The sequence below is a fragment of the Lissotriton helveticus genome, chromosome 3_1 (assembly GCF_964261635.1).
Source record: "Lissotriton helveticus chromosome 3_1, aLisHel1.1, whole genome shotgun sequence".
In the NCBI taxonomy this organism is placed as follows: domain Eukaryota; kingdom Metazoa; phylum Chordata; class Amphibia; order Caudata; family Salamandridae; genus Lissotriton; species Lissotriton helveticus.
Window position 1 is genome coordinate 461858078 of NC_136061.1, and position 24396 is coordinate 461882473.

The 24396-nt window shown below is 52.6% G+C and overlaps 1 protein-coding gene across 5 annotated transcripts in view; it reads left to right on the forward strand.

Annotated features, from left to right (window-relative positions):
- Positions 1–21388, forward strand: part of PIKFYVE (phosphoinositide kinase, FYVE-type zinc finger containing) — a 2266845-nt gene extending 2245457 nt beyond the window's left edge. For all 5 annotated transcript variants that reach the window (XM_078680343.1, XM_078680347.1, XM_078680342.1 and 2 more), the window contains one exon: positions 19134–21388. In XM_078680343.1, coding sequence (XP_078536469.1) covers positions 19134–19249 — 116 coding nt within the window. In that variant the 3' untranslated portion in view covers positions 19250–21388. The remainder of the gene's footprint in view (positions 1–19133) is intronic.
- The last annotated feature ends 3008 nt before the right edge of the window (positions 21389–24396 follow it).

Consider the following 24396-nt stretch of genomic DNA (forward strand, 5'->3'; position numbering starts at 1 on the left):
CTGGCACGGAAAAGCTGTGTATAAGAACTGACGTCAGCACGCGAGGGCGGTGTCTAAGTACTCCGACAACGTCATCCCGGCGCCAACGACTCCGACGGACGTGGAGCCGCAGACGACGCCTATCGACGCGCAAGGGTACTGCTACGCAAACTTTTACGGATCCAGTCTGATTCTAGGGTAAGGAAACTATCTAACTAATGTTTCTTAAAGATATATCGTTACCGAAGGTAAGTAACTTGTTTGTCAAGACCAATGTCTTAATGGAGGTGCTTCATTTAGGAGCCAGTTCGTCGAAATCACTGCTCTTTTTTAACAAAGCCATCATCGTTTTCCTAGGGGCTTGGGCCAAACCTTGCACAGGGGCTCCAGACAGGGAATCCAGGAGGCTTGACACCTTAGGGAAGCCTATTTTCTCTTCAACCAGACTAGCCTTGCAGGCTGTGAACATCGCATGCTTCTTAGGCTGATATTCCCATACGTTATGGGACTCCGTTGCACAGCTGCTTCACATGCTTTCTGAGGAGGGCCAAGCTATCCTCAACCAAGCCTTAGTAGATGGTCAGGATGCAGCAGAGTTTGCTATCAGATATAGCTTAGGTACTTCAGACTCCATTGGCAGAGCTATGGCTTGTTCAGTGGTGCTCTGTCACCACGCCCGGTTGCAGTCCGCTGGGTTCTCGTTGGATGTCAAGCTTCTCTGATTGATATGCTCTTCGATGACCCTCCTTTTTGGCAACAAAGCTGACACAGCACTCAAGGGCTGTCAGGAAAACAGGGTAAATGGCTGTCCGGGGAAGAGGGTAGAAGAGGGGCCCTGCCAGATCTCTCGGGCTTTCCCAGTCTGCTTGGTCTGAGCAGCAGTCTCTTCTCCCCAACCGTGACCCAACTGCAGCCATGGCCAGGACACAAATGGAATTCGCCATATCAACTGTACCCGCCAGTACAGTAACCTGCTAAGTCCTTTCATGGATGGGATTGGAGATACCAAAGAGGAAAGCAGAAATCAAACCCAGCATACTATCCAGTCCCCCACTCCTCTGGCTACCGCAACCTCGAAGTCTCTTTAGTGTGCCCTCCTTTCAGCACAGTCATGCTGTTGGTGGCCAGGCACCATCTACCCCAATGGTGAGCGATAACCTCCAACAAGTGGGTGCTTCACATTGTGCAAAAGGTGTACGCCTTTGCATTTGTGGAAACCCCTCAGCCTTTGCCACCATCCTAAGAATGGCTGAGGGAGAATCTTCTGTCCTTTTCTGTCAGGAAGTACAGCTTCTCCTGGCCAAAGGAGCCATCAAGTTTGTGCCTGCACCAGAAGTTGGGCATGGTTGTTACTCCCGCTACTTTTTGGTGCCCAAAAAAGGATGAATACCTCTATTCTATATTAGATCTGCGCCCTCTCAATTACTTTCCGGGAAAAGAGAAATTCATGGTGCTCACATTGGCTTAGGTTCTGTCTGGCCTGGAACCTGCATGGCAGCGCTGAACCTGCAGGATGCACATTTTCACAACCCCACCCTGCTGGTCGACAGGTGTTATCTGAGGTTCATGGTGCACCATAAGCATTTCCAGTTTGGGGTGCCCCCTCTCAGCATTACTAGTGCCCCATAGCTGTTCATGAAAGTGATGGCAGTGGTTGCTGCCCATCTACGGAGGGCGGGGGTTTCAGTCTCCCCTACCTCGATGACTGTTTTTTGAAGGCGGGCTCACCAAGGCATTCGCTGGGGTTCACTGTCAACGTGCCGAAGTCACACCTCACCCCTCTTTTAGGCACTCCCTTCAATCTAAGCCATTCTAGACACTGCGATTCAATGCCTATTCTCTAGAGCAGGAAGTCTAGAATATCCAGGAAGTGATTCTGACATGTTAACCTCTGTCCTGGATTTCAATGAAACTGACTCTGAGTCTGCTGGTTCTCATGGTCTCCTGCATCCTACTAGTGCAGTATGCCACTGCAGGCTCTGCAGTGGAATCTGAAGTCTTAGTGGGCACAGCATTATAAAAATCTCTCCGACCTGGTCCATATATCGGAGGGGGCTGCACAGTATCTGCAGTGGTGACTGATACACTGTGATTGACCCAGAGGCAAACCCCTCTCCCTTTCCCACTCAGAACTGACAGTGGTGACTGGCATTGGTCCTCCGGTCAGCGGGCCCTTTAGAAAGATCTTTTGTTGCAGCACAGGGTAGAGTTTTGTACCGCATTCACCACCTTCATTCATGGAGATGGAGCGGCGACAGTTGACAGTTTTCAATCTTCCTCCTGAGGTCTGTTTTGTCATCTTGGCAGCCAAGCACCCCTCCACTAAGACTGTCTAAGTCTGCTGTTGGAATAAGTATCTGAAAGAGACAGTTAGTTATAGATTACTTACCTTAGAATTTTCCCCAGGCCTCAGACTGGATCCGGAGATTTTATTCTGAGCAGTACCCCTGCACGTTGGTATGTGTCTGTCCTTGTGGTCGGCACGATGACCTACTTACAAGCCGCCCCTATGCGCTGATGTCAGTTCTTTCTTTTTCCACGCCAGCCTAGCGCAGATATTGAGAGAGCTACCCCTTTAGTCACTTTTTGTCTAAGCTTTTTTGGTATTTTGTCAACTTCTTTTCAAGTCTTCCACTTCTGGTGCGCTAGGGATGTTAGACCAGCTTTAAACCCTGTGAGACCTGTCACAAACTGATGTCTGTAACAGACCTGCACCTCGTGTGGAGTGCGACCTGACCCGTAATCGTGCTCCGACTGCCAGGCCATAATTCCAACGTCTTTCTGGGAGTGGTCCTGAAAGTTTTTGGAGGCCCGGAAGTTGGCTCTGCGTCGCTCCCGGTCTCACTCGCGGGGAAGGTCTTGATACCTCTCGCAGAGCCATCACGCCTCGTCCTATTCCAAATCTTCGAACTCCTTGGGTAACTCAAAGCACAAGAAGAAGGCGAAGAAGCACCTGCTCTCTTTGCCTTCTCCCAGTCGGTCGGCTGACATGACGTGGGATCCGGAGCGTTGTCGCTCTAAAGCTCCGTCTTCGGTGCCTCCTTCAGGGATGTCTCTGCGCCTCCCTCTGTTTCCGGGAGCCAGGGCGTCCCCTGCCCAACTTTGTGCATTTTACGAAGCCTTCCACAGTATCTTTAGGCAGCCCGATTCTGACGGCGCACCTTCATGCCCAAGGAGCTGGTCGGGGGTCCTGGGCCTTCGATGCAGGCAGCCCCAGTGCCAGAGGGCCCCAGCGGATCCAGGCCTAGATTAGGATTGACACTGGTCGACCTTACTTGATCTATCCTGGAGCCGCCCCTCCCCCACGTCGGCCGTGTCCCCAGCCTACACCGTCCCCATCCTCACCCCTGAGATCGACCCGTCAATATCGAATCCAATGCCAGAGGGTCCTTTTGTTCCCCTGTTCATCCCCGGTGCTTCCTGTTGCCCAAAAGGATTGGGAGATGTTGCTGGATTCTTTGGCAGACCAGCTTGAAGAGCCGGACTGGAGAGAGGACTTGGGTGATGCCAGTGGTCTGGACACTTCTCTAGACCATGGCATGCTTTCTCCCCTTACCATGGCTACGGAGGATGGAGCGTATTATGCTGTAGTGGTGCGAAGGGCAGCCGAGGCCTTGGGCCTGGTGCTCCCTTCAGTGACGGTCATGACTAATCTCCTGACAGAGGTGTCTCAGCCTGCAGCAATCTTCTCTGAACCCGTTTCCCCTTCAACTAAGCCTTCACTGTCATCCTTCTGGGCACCAAGCCCAGCACTGGGGCTCCTGTGGAAAGGACGATTACCTGCCGTTACCGCCCGGCTCCGGGCACCCCAGTTTTCCTCACCTTACACCCTTCCCCCCACCCCCAGAGCTTGGTGGGCCAAGCCTCTTATTCCAAAGGCGCATTCCCTCCTTCTGCTCCCCCCGGCAACCAAGAAGCTGGATCATCTTGGGAAGTGTATGTTCTCTTCCTCCAGCTGAAGACTGTGGTCCATGATTATCGCATACTCCATACTATCTGGGATATGGTCGCGGTCGCGTAAGTGCTGCCTCAGTGCCCGTAGGAGGCCTGGGACATTCTCTCCCAAGCAGTGGCAGACCGGAGAGACACAGCTAAATTCACGATTCAATGTGGACTGGATACTACCCACTCACTAGACAGAACGATTGCCACGTCGGTAGCCCTTAGGTGCTATGCCTGATTGAGCATGTCTGGCTTTACGGGGGATATTCAGTAAACCTTAATGGACATGCCCTTCGATGGCCGTCGCCTTTTTGACCGTAAGGCAGACTGGGCGCTGGAGCGCTTTAAGGATTCTCGTGCTACAGCCAGATCCTTGGACCTAGCTGCGCCTTCCCTTCCACTCCGGTCTGCTTTACGCCCCTTTCATGGCTACGGAAGGGGCAGCCCGCCCCGTCCGGCCCAATCTGATAGAGACTACTAGCCGCAGATTCCTTCACGTAGAATTATCCCCAGGCGTGGGACTGGATCCGGAAACTTTTTGCCACAGCATCCCTGTGGGCCGGGGGCGGGGCGGCATCACGCAACTCCGCCCAGGCATTGTCTGCGTACGTGATGTCATCGAGGTCACATAAGACACACCCCGGCACGCCTATGTCAGTTTTTTCCTTTTCCACATGCAACGCGGATCCGGTCTCTGCTACGGGCCTGTTTGGGGGGCCCTTTTTCTTAACCTTGCCTAATTTTTGGTGGAACAGTGTTCGAATGCCTTCGGGCTTCAAGACTTGCACGTCGTGTGGGCGTCTTATGTCGGCGACGGACCCTCACCTCATTTGTATGTGGTGTTTGGGGGAGGATCACGTCACCACTGACTGTGCGGCATGCCAACAGTTGAAGCCGAAGTCGCGGCGGGAGCTCCGTATCAAACTACTCTCAGCGCGCCTCTCAAGGTCGGCTTCCTCTCCCCGATCAGCCTCGGCAGACGGCTTCAGATACGGCTGTTGTAGTTGTCCTCGCCCTTCTCTGATGTCGCAAGAGCGTCGCTCCCCAGTGAGTAAGTGTCGTAGTTTGTCCCCGGGGCTGGTGTTAGGCCTGGCGGGGGCGTGGGCTCTCCGCGGGTGATGCGGCCCTCTGGGCAGGCGAAGGTCTTGCCCACGGCTGAGTTGACGCCTCCACGGGACCGGCATCTGCTGGTGCGGGCTGCACCACAGGGTTCGGTGGACCCTCCACGTCCCGCTCTGGGTCGAGGCAGGATGGGGACCCCTCGTCCTGCTCCGAGCCTTTCTTGCCCCTCCACGAAAGGGCTGCCTCATCGGAGGGCGAGTCGGAGGTTGAGTCGGCTCTGGCGGTGCTGCATGGATCGCTGGGCCACCTCCAACGCATTCTTGGCCGCGGCTGGCGGAGGGTCATTCCCCTGGTCCTTCTCGTTCCTCCACGTAGGCGGCTGCCTTGGCAGAGGTTGAGCCGGCGCTGTTCAGGCGCCACCCCTTGGTTACCTCGGATCTGGCCGTCGGCACTGTATGGTGACGCCGTTCGGCCTCGGGTGGTGGACTCTACAGTCACGCACAGGGGTCTGGAGGTTGGCTGCATTTTGGTGTCATCCTCCCCGGAGACAGGCCGCCGCGTGGTGTCCTTTTCACCGGCATCGTCGAAGGGCAGCTCCTCGCCATTTTCGAGGCAGAGATGTTCGTCAGAGCAGCGGCAGGTCCCCCATTCTTCGGTTCCTCCCGACTTCCAGGTCTGGCCTTTGCCCGCACCGCTTGGCTTCAGGGACGGCCGCCTTAATCTGCAGCCATCGCCCACAGAGGAGCTGCTTCCTCCACCGCGGGGCCCTATGGAGGCGGGTGCGGCCTTGGGTGACACAGTGTCCACGGCGGTGGGCATCCTGGGCATGGGTGACCCGGCTGCTCACTTTCCGGCAGACCATCTTTTGGAGGTTCTTCACCAGGGCTCTGGTGGGAGGGAGATCTTGCTTTCCTTTGAGGGTTCGCTCCTTTCTTCCCTGACGGGGACTTGGAGGCACCCTGCCCCAGGGGGATCCAGTGCCTCACCACCTTCTGCACTGGCAACTCCCGGCGCCGCGTGACCCGGCGTGTCTTTCCCTCCACCCCTCTGTCTCCAGTCCACTTTTGCGGACTGCTTTTCCCTCCCTTCCGCCACTGTTGACTCCGCCGTCCTGGGAGGCTTGCTGGTTGGACTCGGGAGTCGCAACATGTTCGCCTCGACCCGCACTTCCCTACGGGCCCTTAACACCTTACGTGTGTTGGCTAGGGCCTCCTCTTGTTTGTGGGACTCGGCTGAGTGTTTGGGATCTGCTGGATCCCAGGAGACGGTTCAGGTGGATTTACGGCATCATGCGCTGGAGGGCCGGGAGCTAGCGGCGTTTATTCTGCGCTCTGCTCTGAACATCTCGGAGGTGCTGGGCCGGGCTTGGCTTCCTCAGTCGCCCTCCGTAGCCATGCTTGGCTCCGGGATGGCGTATTCCCTGAAAATATTCAGGAGCGGCTGATTGATCTTCAGTTCAATGGCAGCCTGTTGTTTCATGCCTCGGCTAACGGTTAGCGGCCAACGGTTCCTGGCAGGGCTACGTCCTCCTCCTCCGCCTTATCCTCCTCCTCCTCCTTCCTCTCCTCAGTGACTGCTGAGTTGAGCTGGTTCTGGACCTTTCTTTGGACCGGTTGCCCTTGCTATGAGATGTGTTTTATGCTCACTGGAGTCCTCCTTGCCTGGGCTGTGACTTTGTTGGCTGCTGGACGGCCCTTTGTTTATTGTGTGTTATCTGCTTGAGTTATTTGCACAGACTTGGCCCTGAGATTAGGCCTTCTGTTTTTCTCTTGGGCTGCTTGACAAGCCTTCCGTGGGGGCTTCTTTCCCCAAAGCTCTATATATTTTTTCCTCTGCATGCGGAAGTTCTTACAAAGAGGGTTCCCATGTCTTGGGACTTAATGTACCCTATGTGTGGTAGTGGTAGCTGTTATGTAGCTTGCGCTCTGCTAGGGAGTTCTGGCCGCCTTCGGGTGTCTGTTCTGCATGGCGTTGTATTTTTCTTTTGTTTCTTGAGGTCGTGTGTGTGGCCCTTCGTAGGGGTGTGGCTGGGCATTTTCTCACCTTCCTGAGGGCTGGGGTGATTGAGTGCTCCCTTGTCAGGCATAGACTGCCCGGTCTTTCTAGGGCCCCGGGCTGTTCTTCTTGCTTCTGGCGGCTTACGAATGTCGGCGCCGTTCTGGCTGGCCTGTTGCCTGCCATCAGGAGGGGGCTCGCCTTCCTTTCCCTCATTTCCTTGGGCCCTCTGGGCTTCTTCTTCTTCCTCTTCCGCCTCTTCCTCCTCTTCCTCCTCTTCTTCTTCCTCTTCCTCTTCCTCTTCCTCCTCTTCTTCCTCTTCCTCCTCTTCTTTCTCTTCCTCCTCTTCCTCCTCTTCCTCCTCTTCCTCTTCCTCTTCGTCTTCCTCCTCTTCTTCTTCCTCTTCCTCCTCTTCTTCTTCCTCTTCCTCCTCTTCTTCCTCCTGTCTTAGCATTGGATTGAAGCTCTGTTGCCTTGTAAGGTTGTGGGGTGCTTCGGCCTCTCTAACCTTGCCCTTGTTTCCTCTGCTGTGAGGGTACGGGCCTCTTCAGTCTTTTTTCTTCCTCCTACATCCTCTGGGGTTGGTGGTGTTCTCCTTGTGGGGGTTCCTCTGGCCTGGCGGGGATGAGGTTACTTACCTGGCCCACAGATATGGTCCCCTGTGGGACCCTCTATTCTTTCCAGGCTAGTGGGGTCCTTTCGCAGACCCTCCTTCCCCGTGGGTATTGCTAGGGTATCTATTCTATGTGAAGGAATCGGCGGCTAGTAGTCTCTATCAGATGTACGAGTTACTTACCTTTGGTAACGATGTATCTGGTAGAGACGATTCTAGTCGCAGATTTCTTCACGGCTCACCCTTCCTCCCCGTTCTGCGAGGACCCTGGGTTGGTCTTCGGTGCTCGCCTCCCGGTGGGGGACTGTGTTTCCTGTGAGTGCCTTCTTTTGCTCTTGACGAGTGGCTCTGTCTGGTTGCGGTTCATTCCTCCTCTTGGTTCTTGGAGGATGAGGTTACGGTGTTCTTGTGCCCCGCTACTCCAGGTTTGGGGGGTTTGCCTTCAATCTCTCCTTCCCTCTCCTCCCTTCCCTTCCTCTTGCTGCTAGGGGTCCTGGCCCCTCTGCTAACCTCTGCATAGGGGTCCTCTGGCCATGGCTTGCCTTTGTTCCTTGGGGGGTGGTTGCCCTCTATGCTAGGATGGCTTGGAGGTTTGTTGTTCCTGTTTGTCTGGGGACTGACTCCCCTTTCTTGTTTCTGGATGAGGGTGATTGGCCTGCTACATGGGTCATGACTTTTTATGCATGTCCCTTGTGTCCGGGACACGGGGAAGAAGAGGGGGACGGCTGTCTACATACTGGCAGGGTGGCTCCTCAGGGCTCTGCTCTGTTATTTCTTCTGCCCCTGCCTGCTCTGCCATTGTTCCTTATGGTGTCATTTGTCTCCATTCTCTTTTTTCTGCTCTTTCGAACACTGTTCCCATGCTCCCACAGTTTTTTGTCTTGTGGCTCCGCGTTGTGGTGCGGAAAAGTTCTCCGAAGAAAACTGACGTAGGCGCGCCTGGGTGGGACTTATGTGACCTTGCTGACGTCACGTACGCTGTGGCAAAAGACTTCCGGATCCAGTCTCACGCCTGGGGATAATTCTACGTGAAGGAGTCTGCTGCTAGAATCGTCTCTACCAGATACATCGTTACTGAAGGTAAGTAACTCGTACGTCTAGCAACCGGTCCACGCAAGCTGCCCAGCCTCTTCGTGGTCTCGGACGCAGGACTCAGCAACCTCGCTGGTCTGAGAGCCAGCGGGCGGGCCAGTCCACCCTTTCTCCCCAGGCAGCAGCCTCGAAGACTTCCGTGTCTGACCTCTCAGGGCCACCAACTGCCAGTGGGCGGCAGGATTCGCCATAACCTCCCCCACTGGCAAACCATTACGTCGGACAGGTGGGTTTTGCAAATAGTCCACAGGGTCTACTCCCTCCCATTCGAGATTACCCTTCCCACCATGCCACCATCTTTCGATCACATGTCGGAGGATCATTTGGCTCTTCTCTGCCAGGAAGTTTCAGCTCTCTTGGTCAAGGGAGCTATCAAGAGGGTCCTGCACCAGAAGTAGGTTGTGGTTGCTATTCCCACTACTTTCTTGTGCCCAAGAAGGACAGAGGCCTGCCTCCTATTCTAGACCTCAGGGCCCTCAATCACTTCTTCTGGAAGGAGAAGTTCAAAATGCTAACTTTGGCTCAGGTCCTGTCTGCCCTCGACCCTGGAGACTGCATGGTGGAGCTGCACTTGCAGGAGGCCTATTTCCATATCCCCATCTTGCCAGCCCACAGACGCTACCTACGGTTGACGGTAGGCCATGACCATTTTCTGTTCACTATGCTCCCATTTGGACTTACCAGTGCCCCTCGGGTGTTCACGAAAGTGATAATCTGAAAGAGACACGTTAGTATTAGATTCCTTACCTTAGAATAACCCCAGGCGTCAGACTGGATCCGGAAATTTTTGCGTAGCAGTACCCTTGCGCGTCGGTAGGCGTCGTCTGCGGCTCCGCGTCCGTCGTCGGCATCGTGGGCGCCGTGATGACGTCGTCGGAGTACTTAGACGCTGCCTCCGCGTGCTGACGTCAGTTCTTCTTTTTTCCGCGCCAGCAAGCGCAGATCTGGAAAAAGCAGTAACCCTAGTCACTTTTTGACTAACCTTTTTGATCCTTTTTGATCCTATTCGAGTCTCTCGACTCCGACACGGTGCCTTTAGGGATGCCCGGCTTCAAACCTTGTGACGATTGCGACCGGCTGATGTCGGTCACGGATCCTCACCGCGTCTGTCGTGTTTGGGCGTCGACCACGACGACAAGGCCTGCTCCGACTGCCGGGCCCTCTCTTCGAAAGCCAGGCGGGAGCGGTCCCGTAGGCGCCTCGAACTCCGGCAGTCGGCCCCGCGCCGTGAGAGGTCCCGATCCCATGGGAGGTCGAGGGACAGGTCGCGGGCTCGGAGCCATCACAGCTCTGAGTGTAGGCCGCACTCCTCCGGGTCGAAGTCGTCGTCAGGTAAGAGGCACAAGAAGTCCAAGCGGCGTCATCGCTCCTCGGACTCCCCCCGACGCTCGCGCGAAGCGGCCGGGGGTTCGGGTGACACCGCCCACGCGGCTCCGACGGAGTCGCGGGCGCCGCGTGCAGCTCCACACCCTCCGGTCCCTGGGCTAAACGCGACGCCGGAGGAGGTCGAGCGCTTCCTCATGGCCATGAGGAAACTCTCTCCTCTGACGGGCTCCGCGGCGCCTTCGGGCCCGGCGGACCCGTCTGGGGGCCCTAGCGGGTCGGCGGCTCCGGCCCCGACGCCGTCGGGTGCTTTGGCCCCGACGCCGCCGACGCCTTCGGGCCCGGCGCCGCAGGTCCCCGTTATCCCGACACCGCCGGTGCCTTCGGGCCCGGCGCCGAGGGGTCCAGTCGTTCCGACGCCGCCGCCGGCTTCGGGCCCGGCGCCGCAGGATGCTGCTGGTCCTCCTTCGGGATCTGGTTCGTCGCCGGTGGATCTGACGACCTCCCCGGCGTCGGACCCTCAGGTGTCGCCGCCGGCCTCGGGCGGGGCCGTCCCCGGTTCCACCTTCGTTCCTGTTCCGGCGTCGCTCCAGACGCCGGTTGGAGAGTTCTCTCTCTGCGAGCAGGCCCCATTGGTTGAGAACCCTGAATTTCAGGAGATGGGTGATGAAGAGGACTGGGAGGGGTCTGAGGACCCTCTGACCAGGGAGTGTCAGTCTCATGAGGACTGGACAGGAGACCTTGGGGAGGCCAGTGGCCTGGACACCTCTCCAGACACTGGTTTTGTCTCCCCTCCTTCCGTGGCATCGGAGGAGGGGGCAACTTATAGTGTGGTGCTGATGAGGGCTGCCAAGGCCTTGGGCCTTGAGCTCCCCGTCGCGGCCGTGAGGACTAACCTCCTCACTGAGGTCCTTAAACCGCAGTCAAGCTCGGCCGAGCCTTTGCTGCCTTTTAATGAGGCCTTTACCGACGTTCTGCTGGGCACTTGGTCCAAGCCCGCTACGGGTTCGCCCGTAGATAGGAACGTGGCCAGACGCCACCGCCCAGCCCCGGGCGACCCATGTTTCCTGTCCTCCCACCCTACCCCCGAGAGCCTGGTCATCCAGGCCTCCAATTCCCAGACCGCATTCCCGTCCGCACCCCCGGACCGGGAATCCAAGAGGTATGACCAGTATGGGAAGAAGATCTTCTCATCTATTAGCCTCGGCCTGCGGTCTTCTAACACCGCCTGCCTCTTGGGACGTTACACCCACTCTGTGTGGGATAAGGTCGTGGAAGTGCTGCCAGAGTGTCCGTTGGAGGTACGGGCCAAACTCGTCCAAGCCCTCGTGGAGGGCCGGGATGCAGTCAAATATTCCATCCGGTGTGGGCTGGATACCACTGACTCGCTGGGTAGAGCGATGGCAACGACGGTGGCGGTCAGACGCCACGCCTGGCTGAGGTCCGCCAACTTCTCGGCGGATGTCCAGAGCACGCTTATGGACATGCCGTTCGATGGCCGTCGCCTCTTTGGCGACAAGGCAGACCATGCGCTTGAGCGTTTTAAGGACTCCAGGGCTACGGCCAAGTCCTTAGGCCTCTCGGGCCAGCGCCAGCAATCGGCTGCCTATCACTCTTTTCGTGGCCACGGAAGGGGTGCGCCCACACGTGCCGCCAGCCACGCACCGCAGGGCAATACCCAACGCGGTGGCGGCCGTGGGAACCGCCGTCCTGGTGGTCGGGGGCAGCAGCGAGGTCAGTCCACACCTTCCCCCGCAGCATCCGCCTCTAAACCCTCCTAGTCCGTGCTTTCAGGCCCATGTGACGCCAGTGGGAGGCAGGGTTCGCCATCACCACCTTCACTGGCGCACTGTCACGTCGGACAGGTGGGTGCTGCAAATCGTCCGAAGGGGCTACTCCCTCCCCTTCGAGGCGACTCCTCCAGCCATGCCACCGCAGAACCACCGTGTATCGGGGGATCACTTGCGACTTCTGCAGGAGGAAGTTACGGCCCTCTTGGCCAAAGGGGCCATCGAGCGCGTTCCTGGGCCAGAAGTAGGGTGTGGTTGCTACTCCCACTACTTTCTGGTACCCAAGAAGGGCAAAGGGGGCCTGCGCCCTATCTTGGACCTACGGAACGTCAACGGCTTCCTCCGGAAGGAGAAGTTCAAGATGCTGACACTGGCTCAGGTCCTGGCTGCCCTGGACCCAGGAGACTGGATGGTAGCGTTGGACTTGCAGGACGCTTATTTTCATATCCCCGTCCTGCCTGCCCACCGGCGCTACCTGCGGTTCATGGTGGGCCACGAGCACTTTCAGTTTACCGTGCTCCCCTTCGGCCTTACCAGCGCCCCACGGGTGTTCACGAAGGTGATGGCGGTGGTCGCAGCTCATCTGCGCAGGTTAGGGGTTTCAGTCTTCCCCTACCTCGACGACTGGTTGTTGAAGGCGGGCTCGCCCCAGACAGTCGTCAGCCACCTCCAGACGACGGCAGACCTCCTGCACCAGCTGGGGTTCTCCATCAATGTGCCGAAGTCACACCTGTGTCCCTCTCAGAAGCTCCTCTTCATCGGAGCGGTTCTGGGCGCGGTTTCGGGTTTATCCGCCCGAACTGCGGGTCCGGGATATTCAGGCTCTGATTCCCATCTTTCAGCCGTTATCCCGGGTTTCGGTCAGGTTGACGCTGCGGCTTCTGGGGCTGATGGCCTCCTGCATCCTGCTGGTGCATCACGCCAGGTGGCGGATGCGGGCTCTGCAGTGGGACCTGAAGTTTCAGTGGGCCCAGCATCAGGGCAACCTCTCCGACCACGTCCTGATCTCGGAGGGCACTGCGAGACAGCTGCAGTGGTGGCTTACGGACCGCGATTGGGTCAGCGGCAGATCCCTCTCCCTTCCCCAACCGGAGCACGTAGTTGTGACGGACGCGTCCCTCCAGGGCTGGGGAGGCCACATGGGAGAGGCGGAGATCAGAGGCCTCTGGTCTCCGGCGGAGGCCCGGCTCCACATCAACCTGTTGGAGCTACGGGCGATTCGTCTAGCACTGAAGGCATTCCTCCCCTCTGTCCGGGGGAGTGTAGTGCAGGTGTTCACGGACAACACCACCGCCATGTGGTACTGCAACAAACAAGGCGGGGTGGGGTCGTGGATCCTTTGTCAAGAGGCTCTTCGCCTTTGGCAATGGCTGGAACGCCAGGGCGTGACCCTGGTGGCTCAACACCTGGCAGGTTCTCTGAACGCCAGGGCGGACGAGCTCAGCCGTCGGTACATGATGGATCACGAATGGCGTCTGAACTCGGACGTGGCGCAAGGCCTCTTTCAGCGATGCGGAGAGCCTTGGTTAGATCTATTCGCCACCGAAGAGAACGCGCAATGTCATCAGTTCTGCGCGTTGGAATTTCCAAGGCGGCACTCGCTCGGAGATGCTTTTCGTCGTGAGTGGAGTTGCGGTCTGTTGTACGCCTTTCCGCCTATACCACTTCTGCCCAGAGTGCTGAAGAAGATCAAGCGCGACCGGGCCCAAGTCATCCTTGTGGCTCCGGACTGGGCGAGAAGGTACTGGTATCCAGAGCTACTCAGTATGTCAGTCGATCCCCCGGTTCATCTGCCTCTTCAGGAGGACCTTCTGTCGCAGCAGCAGGGGACGGTCCTCCACCCGAACCTGTCCAGTCTCCACCTCCATGCTTGGAGATTGAGCGGCGACAGTTGAGGCCATTTGACTTGCCTCCTGAAGTCTGTAACATCATTCTGGCAGCCAGGCGTCCCTCCACAAAGTCGGTATACGCCTGCAGGTGGAACAGATTTGTGGCATGGTGCACAGCAAAGGCTGTGGATCCACTTTCTGCCCCTCTTTCTGAGGTTCTTCTCTTCCTTTTTTCTCTTGCCCAGCAGGGCTCTGCTCTGGGCTCTATCAAGGGCTACCTTTCTGCCCTTTCAGCCTTTCTCAGGCTACCTGATCAGCCTTCTTTGTTTAAGTCCCCTATTGTTAACAGATTTCTTAAGGGCATCACTCACACGTTTCCTCCTGTTCCGTTTGTGATGCCTCAGTGGGACTTGAACCTGGTTCTTACATTTCTGATGTGCGCTCCCTTTGAGCCACTTCACAACTGTCCTCTTCGCCTTCTGACTTTGAAGACTGCTTTCCTGGCTGCCATCACCTCTGCCAGGAGAGTGAGTGAGCTCCAGGCTCTTTCTTGTACTCCACCTTTCCTTTCTGTCCATCCGGACAAAGTGGTGCTTCGTACCAAACCTTCTTTCCTGCCCAAGGTTGTCACGGCCTTCCACATCGGGCAGTCCATCACCTTGCCTACCTTCTTCCCGCCACCGCATCCCTCTAAAGAAGAAGAGCGGCTCCACCGTCTGGACCCAAAACGTGCGCTCTCATTCTATTTGGATCGCACACGCCAGTTCCGGGTGGATGACCAACTCTTTGTTGGTTACGTGGGCGCTAAGAAGGGGAAAGCGGTGCACAAGAGGACCATCTCCCGGTGGATCATCCTGTGTATCCAGGCATGCTACTCCTTGGCTAGGAAGGAGCCCCCGGTTGGACTGCGGGCTCATTCTACCCGAGCGACGGCGACCACCACTGCCCTGGGCAGAGGTGTGCCCTTGCAAGACATCTGTCAGGCAGCTACGTGGGCATCGCTGCACACGTTTGCGAGACACTACTGCCTGGACGGTCAAGTCCGGAGGGATGGCTTCTTTGGCCGTTCCGTCCTCCAGGACTTTCTGGTGTGATTATTGGTTCGCAGACCCACCACCGGGGTTGGTATTGCTGGGGTATCTATTCTAAGGTAAGGAATCTAATACTAACGTGTCTCTTTCAGATGCACAAGTTACTACTTGTGTAACGATATATCTGTAAGAGACATTAGTTAGTATTAGATTCCTTACCGACCCACCCATCCTCCCCGTTCTGCGAACCAATATCTAGGGTTAGGGTTGTCCCCTTCAGGGCCCTAGTTTCAATGGCACCAGTGTTGGTTTTTAACATGGCTCTGCGTTTCTGGCGCGGAAAAGCTGTGTCTAAGAACTGACGTCAGCGCGCGGAGGCGGCGTCTAAGTACTCCGACGACGTCATCACGGCGCCGACGACGGACGCGGAGCCGCAGACGACGCCTACCGACGCGCAAGGGTACTGCTACGCAAAAATTTCCGGATCCAGTCTGACGCCTGGGGTTATTCTAAGGTAAGGAATCTAATACTAACTAATGTCTCTTACAGATATATCGTTACACAAGTAGTAACTTGTGCGCTGTGGTCGCAGCGCATCTGTGCAGATCAGGGGTTTGTCTTCCCCCATCTTGACGACTGGCTGTTGAAGGTGGGCCCGCCCAGGCTTTCATCTCCCTCCACCAGACTACAGAGGACCTCCTGCATTCGCTGGGGTTCACTATCAATGTGCCGAAGTCATACCTGACTCCACTCTCAGATTCTCTCTTTCATCAGGTTGTTCTGGGCACAGTGCAGTTTCGGGCCTATCGTCCCGAGCAGCGAGTCTGGGATATTCGAGCTATGATACCGATGTTTCAGCCTCTAGTCTAGATTTTGGTGAGAATGACCCGGATGCTGTTGGGCCTCATGGCCTCCTGCCGATGGATCATGCCTGATGGCCTATGTAGGCTCTGCAGTGGGACCTGAAGTTCCAGTGGGTGCAGCATCAGGGGAATTTTCCGACTACGTCCAGATCTCTGAGGGAACTGCACAACAACTGCAGTGGTGGCTAACAAACTAAGCTTGGGTCAGAGGAGGATCCCTTTCCCTTCCCCAACCAGATTTCTGCCTGTGCCACTTCTGCTCAGAATGCTGAAGAAGATTAAGGACGACCGGGCCCAAGGTATTCTTGTGGATCTAGACTTGGCACAAATTCTCGTACCCAGAGCTCCTGAGCATGGCCATCGATCCTCCACTCAGACTGCCCCTTCGGTAGGATCTTCTGTCGCAGCTGCAGGGAAGGGTGCTTCACCCTAACCTGTCCAGCCTCCACCTCCTTGCGAGGAGATTGAGCTGCAACAGTTGACAGCTTTCAACCTTCTGCCTGAAGGGTGTGATGTCATCTTGGCAGCCAGACATCCCTCCACTAAATCGGTATGCTCCTGTAGATGAAACAAGTTTGTGGCATGGTATGCAGCAAAGGCTGTGAATCTCCTTTCTGCCTCTCTTTCTGAGGTCCTCTTGTATGTATTTTTTCTTTTGGCTCAGCAGGGCTCTGGTCTGTGCACTCTTAAAGGTTAGCTTGCGGATATCTCTGCCTTCCTTTGGCTGCATGATCAGCCTTCCTTGTTTAAGTCCCCTCTTGTAAATATATTATTTGAGGACATTACTCATCTGTTTCCTCCAACTCCGTTCATATTGCCCCAGTGGGACTTGAATCATGTTCTTACTTATCTCATGTGTGCTCCCTTCGAGCCCCCTCATAACGGCCCTCTCGGGCTCCTTACTTTGAAAACGGCCTTCCTTGTTGACATTAATTCTGCTTATAGCGTGAGTGAGCTTTAAGCTCTTTCTTCCAAGCCCCCTTTCTTCTCCGAGCTTTGAACGAAGCTCTTGTTACTTCCAAAAGTGGTTACATCTTTTCACATTGGACAAACTATTGCTTTGCCCACTTTTTTCCTACCTTCGCACTCTTCCAAGGAGGAGGAGAGACTCCACCGCCTGGACTATAAGCGCGCGCTTTCTTTCTACCTTGTCCGCACAATAGATTTTCGGGTAGATGATCAACTCTTCATTGGCTATGTAGGTGCCAAGAAAGGATGGGCTGTTCAAAAGCGTACCATCTCTAAATGGGTTGTCCTTTTCATCAAAATCTGTTACACTTTGTTAAAAAAGGAACCTCCAGTGGGGCTGCATGCTCATTCCACTAGAGCTATGGCAGTCACCACTGCACTGGCACGTGGAGTCCCTCCTCTTGATATCTGTCAGGCAGCCACGTGAGCCTCCTTGCACTCGTTCACTAAACATTACTGCCTGGACAGCCAAGTCTGGAGGGACGGCTATTTTGCCCGTTCGGTCCTCCAGGACTTCCTAGTGTGAACTTGGTTTGCAGACTCTCCTCCGGGGATGGTATTGATGGGGTATCAATTCTAAGGTAAGGCATCTATAACTGTCTCTTTCAGATCAACAAGTTACTTACCTTCTGTAATGATGTATCTGTAAGAGACATAGGTTAGTTATAGACTCATTACTGCCTCACCCATCCTCCCCGCTCTGCAAACTGACTTCTAGGGAGGTATTCTCTTACAGGGCCCTAGTTGAAGCGCACCAGTGTCTTGCATGGCTCAGCGCTTCTTGCGTGGAAAGTTGTCCTAACTCACGTCAGCATGCAGGGGCTGCATCTAAGTTGGCACTGTGACGTCATCTCAGCGACCACGAAGCTGGCGACCGACGTGGAGTCGTCCGACGCCACCTACTGACGTGCAGTGGTACTGCTGAGAAAAAATTCTCTGGATCCAGTATTACGCCTGGGGCAAAATCTATGGTAAGGAATCTATAACTAACCTATGTCTCTTACAGATACATCATTACCGAAGGTAGGTAACTTGTTCTTTTGGTTTGGTGTTCCTCACACCAGGTGGACCCCTTTCTGCACTGTTGGGAGTTGTTGAAGTTTCTGTTGTCTCTAGCCCGGGAGGGCCTTGCCCTGGGCACTGTGATGGGTTACGTGTCAGGCATTTCAACTTTGCCTGTGGCTACCAAATCAATTATCCCTGTTCATGCATGTCACCGGTTGTGACTCTTTTTTTTTTTTTTTTTTAAGAGATTTGCAACTTTTGCTCCCGCCTGCTCCTTTTGTAATGCCTCATCTGGTCCTCACATATCTCATGTGTGCCCACTTCGAGCCTCTCCAAAGCTTTTCCCTGCAGCTCTTGACTATAAAAACGGTCTTCCTGGTGGCTATTCCATTTGCCAGACTGGTGAGCGAGCTTCAGGCTCTCTCATTTCACCCTTCGTACTCCTGCTTTTTTCCTGACAAATTGGTTCTTAAGACCCGTGCCTCTTTTTCTGCTGAAAGTTGTCAGCCCATTTCATGATGGCCAGAGCATCACTCTGCCTACTTTCTTCGCTCCGTCTCATCCTTCCATGTAGGACTGACCATCGCCGGGACCCAAAGAGAGCTCTTTCATTCTATATTAATCGCACTAAACACTTTTGAGTGGATGATCGGCTCTTCATCAAGCTCCCTAGAGCGAAAAAGGGCAAGGCTATGCAATGGATTGTACTACTCATTAAGATCTGCTGCACATTAGCCAAGAGGCAGCCTCTGGGAAGGCTTGCGAGCCCATTCCACGAGTTCGGAGGCTGCTACTACTGCATTGGCACATTGGCTACCTGTCTAGGACCTATGCTAAGCCGCTTAGTGGATCTCCTTGCACACATTTACGAAGTTCTTCTGCTTGGACAGTCAGGTCTGTCCAGACTTGTATTTTGGCTGTTTGGTCCTACAGGATTTTCTGGTTTGAACCAGTTTGCAGACCCACCACCAGGCAGGTATTGCTTGGGTATCTATTCTAAGGTGAGGAATCTGCAGTTAGAAGTCTGTAGCAGTAGAACAAGTTACTTACCTTTGATAACACCTTTTTATGGTAGAGACTTTATCCAACCGCAGTTTCCTCCCCAACCCTCCCATTCTACCCACTATTTGACTGGGCTCTAAACTTTAAAGATCCTGTACTCTGGTCAGAACATTGTTTTTTTGTAGCTCCACATATTTTACTTGGAAATGGTCATGAAAGAAACTGATGTCAGCACACTAAGTTGGCACTTATATGGGCACCGCGACGTCACTTCCAACTTCGCTGATGCAAAGCCGATCAGTGCCACCTTCCTGCAGGCAGAGATATTGCTTAAGAATTTCGGGATCCAGAATCATACTTGGGGAATATATTCTAAGGTAAGTAACGTGTTCATTAAGAAAGGAAAGTTCAAACATGAGACAAGCAATCGACCTTCATTCACCAGCAAACAACGGGATGAAGAAAGAGATGCATAACAGGAACAGTGTTAATTGTGTTGAACACTAGCGTCAGTTTACAAAAGAACTAGTACATTATAGACATTTCATATGCTCATGTAAATCGTTGTATATGTATCTACAGTTTTGATAAAAAAACAAAATGCGTTTGCTAAGAGTATGTTTTTCTCAAATTGTCAGGTAAAATGCCAACGGTGGTTTCTCCGGAGCTGTACCGAACCAGGTTCTGCGAAGCAATGGATAAATACTTCCTCATGGTGCCAGACCATTGGACAGGCTTGGGTCTGAACTGTTGAGTGAATCCAGCATATCTGAGAGGAAATGAAATGATGGATGACGTTGCTGGCGTGAATAGCACTTTGAAAGAAGAGGACGTTTATAAACCGAAGTGTTACTTCCCACTGTTTGGAAACTCCAAGCTCAACAGTTGCTCGGAAAACGGAAAGAAATCTGTATAGCTTTGGACGTTACAGGGCAAACCGCTGAAGTTCAAAAACTGCCATCTTCACTGCACTTTAATCTGAGTCAGTCTTGCTGAAGAGTGAGGCTGTTTTTCACTCCACGTTACAGCATTTATGAATGTTGGGTCACTTTAACACCTCACCCCACATCACTGGAGGGAGGTGCAATGTCCTGCTCCCAGGGTAATCTGGAGACATGCTCAGTATTAAGTCACTCATTGTTGAAGGACGATACATTAATAATTGGGGTAGATAGGCCATTCTTTTAATAATGTCTCCACACTGGTAGTATATACGAGTAGTTTTAGCAAACTTCTTGAGCAAGTAAACGTTGAAAGTTGTGTGAGAAACGTGCATGTGGTTTGAAGGACACCACGTTCGTAGGGACTGCAAATCTCCCCTCTGCTCCACTGCATTTGGGGCACAACTGAGCATGAACGTGTTAGCGGCCATTGCTCAAAGAAACGGGTGTGACAGACGAGCAAACGGTGACCACTCGTTGGTTCAGATGCTCCTGCTGCACACACATTCTTTTTAATCCTTGTTTACCGTGAAATGCAGAAAAATACACAGTGAGCTAAGTAATGAGGCTGATTCCAGGGAGTGTGCAGTTTCTATAGACAAGTTGGCGCTGGATATAAAAATACCAGAGGATTGGTTGACACGTCCGGAACTGCTGCCCAGCTCTGCTCACATCTACGTAGTGAGCGGTGGGGCGGGCATGTTTTCAGCATTTCACTTGAGCAATTGGGGAGGGTAGAGATGCAAGTAGCAGAAGTGAGGGACGCAGAGGCCCGTCCGAATGTCAAGGAACGAGAATAAAGTGGACGCTCTTGTTTTAAGTGTAATCTTTCTCGGGAATAATGAATGTTGTTGATGCAAGTTCAGGCCAGGGATTTCCTACTTATGTAATATCTAGTTGTCGTCAGCAGCGAATTCAGTTTAGATCATGGCAGTGTCACCCACATGGTTACCCTCAGCCATATCTGCCGTGCAAATTCTGGATTTAAGAAGCATTCCATTCCAGCCCTCTGAAGGCCGTGGAAGTTGACATTCCGCGTGTAGTGATAAGAGGAGCATGAAAGGGATCAAAATATATTCAAATGCAATGCAAACTTCACTGCCTCACAAAGCAGGCCAGTGCTACGGATCGTCCTTTCGGGCCAGTCTTTTTGTTTTGAGTTTTTAACAAATGTTTTCTGCAATTGCTTATTTGTGGAAAAACATCTCCTGGGTCATTATGGTGAAGAGGCGTTCTTAGGTGAACGCGGAGTTTATGACAAATAAGCTTTAAAGTACGTAGTATCGTATGTGATGGCCCGGGCTCTCGATCACATTTAAAACCGTTCCTATTCGTCTTCCTCAAGGACATAGCTCATTTTATTCTACCCATTTCTTCTCACATGGTGGTATTGTTCCCCACCGGATTTTTGTATAAACATTATTACCACATAGAATCTCGATTTAGCACTTTGCCAGGTCTGCGAATAAACAAACTTATGTAGCTAGTTTCTATATACTCAGTATGAAGTTAGTAACCTGTAAACAATGCAGTTTAAGGGGCCAGTGATTGCTGTTTATCAAAAGTACAAAATGAGGGCTGCATGGGTTGCAAATAGCAGTTACCACGATGTCACCATGGGAACGTGAGTTCTAGCCAGGATGGAGTCTATACGTAGTATTTCTGAGTTGGGGACTAACGTTTACATTTTCTGTGGTTTTTGAATGTTGTTTTCTTTGGGCCCCGTTACTTTTCGGCAGTAACTATCATATGCAGTGGGGTCTGTGTATTATTTTGCCCACCTGGTTATCATTGTCATTCATGTTGTCATTGTTTGTTCTGAGATTCACTGGAAGTTTCCTGTTTTGTTTGCTCTAACCATAGAAACAGATTATTTCTTCCCATAAAGCTGAGCGGCCTGACGGTTTACAAACAACCTACGGAATAAAGACAGATTATTTTTTAAGCAAAAAGCGTAATCTTCCAGCCGCTTTGTATTTTCTTGGGGTCTAAAGCATGGAGTGCTTGTTAAACTTGTTTTTTTTTTTTTTTCAACAGTGCGGCGTTGGTATCGGTTGTCTTTAAGACTGCTACTTCTGTGCTGTACTGTGCATTATATAATTCACACACAAAAAGTATACAGTATCCACCATGAATGGAATATTGGTATTGGGTCGCAATACACATGGGGTGTCTGTACAAAAGGGCCTAGGCCCCTGGTGGTTTAAGATTTCGATATGCATTAGTCTTCTATATCACATTTTTCTCTTGGCCTAAAAATACCCTGTTGGCGAGCAGCTGTGCAGACAGATATGGTGGGCTCTACAATACTCGTTCACCCTCGCGAAGATGGTGCCTTCCACAGACAGGGTAGCATGACTTCTGACTCGTCCTCCTAAGTTTGGCCTTCCCACACCCCAAACATGTACTTTTTGCAATTGTCTCCATCTTAGGAAGACAAATTCAAGCATTGGTGTACATACGCGTTTGGCAGTATTATCCAGATAGTGAATTATCACATGGGACGTGCCTGTGCTGCAGGCCCTGTTGCAGGATGTGGGATCTGGGAGGGCCGTGAAAAAACATGGGTGGGCCGTGACGATGAATAGATTTCTGTCTGAGACCTGGATCTGGGCATGCCAAATGGGCTTCTTGGGAAGAAGATGAATACTTTGGCTACTGTGGGGGTCGTGTTTACTAGTTTTAACTCTGTTATAAGGGTTTTTGTACTGAAGTTCTTTATCTTTGGCTCTCTCTTTCACATCCTCCGTTCTCTCTGCCACACCATTCTTATTCTACGTCTCATCCTCTCTCTCTGACTTACCCTCCTGTCTCAACCTCACCTTGCTCTTCCCAACTTTTGCATCTTTCTGCCTCACTGTAATCTCTCTTCACCTCACCCTCCTCTTTCTCTGTCTCACCCTTCTTTCGCCATGAAGTCCCCCAGTTTTCCTGCAGTGACCCCCTCTTTCTTTCTCTCCACCTCACCCTCCTCTCTTTCTGCCTTAATCTCCTCACTTCACTGTGCTTCCACTGCCATCTTATTCTACTGTCTCCACTTCATTCTTCTCCCTCTCTTTAACTTTTTTCTGCCAAGCCTTTCTCTCACTCTTTCCCTCACTGTCTTTTCACCATGCCATCCTCTCTCTCTTCCTCACCCTCCTCCCTCTTCCTCATCCTTCTCCCTCTCTGCCTCTTCACCTTGCCATCCTCTCTCTCTTCCTCATCCTCCTTCCTCTCTTTGCCTCACCCTCCTCTGTTTGCCTTACCCTCCTCTGTTTGCCTTACCCTCCTCTCCCTGCCACACTCCTAGCTATCTCCCTCTCTCTATGTCAACATCCCTTCTGAAACGGAACCTCCTCTCTCTCCATCTCAACTTTGACTCTCTCCACTTATCCCTCTTCTGTCAGCCTTTCCTTTACTGGTGCTGGCAACGGGCTAATAACTTTGTGAATGTAAAGGAAGCTTGAACTGCTTCTGTACAAGCGACTGTGCTTGTGTGGGTGTGTGTAAATGGACCTTGCAATCCTGCTGCCCTGTATCTTTTCTCCACTGGCAGTGCTCAACCTTTCTTTCAGCAGCAGCACCAAGGCCTGGATTATACAGTGTTTGCATGCCGAAGATCTACAACGACTTGGGAGACCTGCATATTTGAAAGAGATCGTAAAGACGTGTGCGTCTTTTTGAAGTTGCTTATAGTTCCTACTGCTGTCCATTCACTTCAAATAAGTGTAATAACAATCAAAGTTGGCAACCGGCCAAACATTAAATGTGAGCCTGTGCTTTCCATCACTTCCGAATTGTGCCAAGAGCACATATTCTGAGGATTACAACTGGAATTGTAATTTGGTAGCTAGTTTTTCAAACAATATCAGGCTGTCAGTCCTTTGAGGGTGAACAAAGTGGAAATGCATAGCTCATCTGAGGGTCTTAAGACTGAACTGTCTTTTCTAAATTGTGACCTGCATGTTACCTGCTGCTGTTTCTTTCTCCCGCTAATCTCTCCTGTTACATGACCATCGCCAACCAACCCTCACTTCTCCCTGTCTTCTACCACTCTCCTCTTAACACCCCTTCTCCGTCCCAGAGCTGTTTAGCATTTGCTAATTACACTCTTCTCTGATTACCCTCCATTTCACATCTCTGCACCATTCCCATCGCCATTTCCAGCTGTCAAGAGTCTAGAATTTTTGATTAAGGTCACTACCCTTTAGAGCCACAGTTGTGGAAGCAGGAGACCTGGGGTTTTCTTGACTTTTGATGAAAGGACACCGCCACACCCGCAGATGCAAGTTAATTGATAGTTCATAACATTAGTGGTTTAAGCGGGGGTATGTGCGATGTGTTTTCAAAATGCGCCAAAACACAATTATCTGAAACTCCAATTATGTGTTTTGTTTGGGACACCTAGAAGCTCATAATTTCTATGTTTAAGACAGGACATACAACTTTTTACAGCACCTGCTGAAGGAATCTTCAGTTAAAAATGAAATGCTGAGTAGCATTATTTGTACTTATAAAGCCACAGATTGGAGGAACATTTTAGCAGGATGTGCTAACTCACTATATTATCCTATCGGTTTAGGGGTTACCGCAGTCCTATAATCTAGTGTTAGTTATGTGATACAAAGAGATCATCTGTGCCTTAAGACTTCTAAGTATGTTATACTCTGGTAGCACCTCTGGAGAATGGGAGTAGGCCGGACAGTGCTGCCAATGCTGTTGTTTGTATAACTGGAACTTGCACTGCTCCTGCCCATGCTGTATATGTGTTGTGTTAGTGAAACCTGGAATAGTCTTTTCAATTCACAAAACTCAAAATGTGTGGCATTGGCAGTGGATTTTTTTATTTAATGATTTATGTTAAGAATAGGATCACAGCAGGAAGAAAATAAAACAAACTACTAAGATATACATTGATTGTATTCATATCTTCAATTTCTTTTCTTGGGATGGCAAATTCCTGTTAGATTGTTTCTGT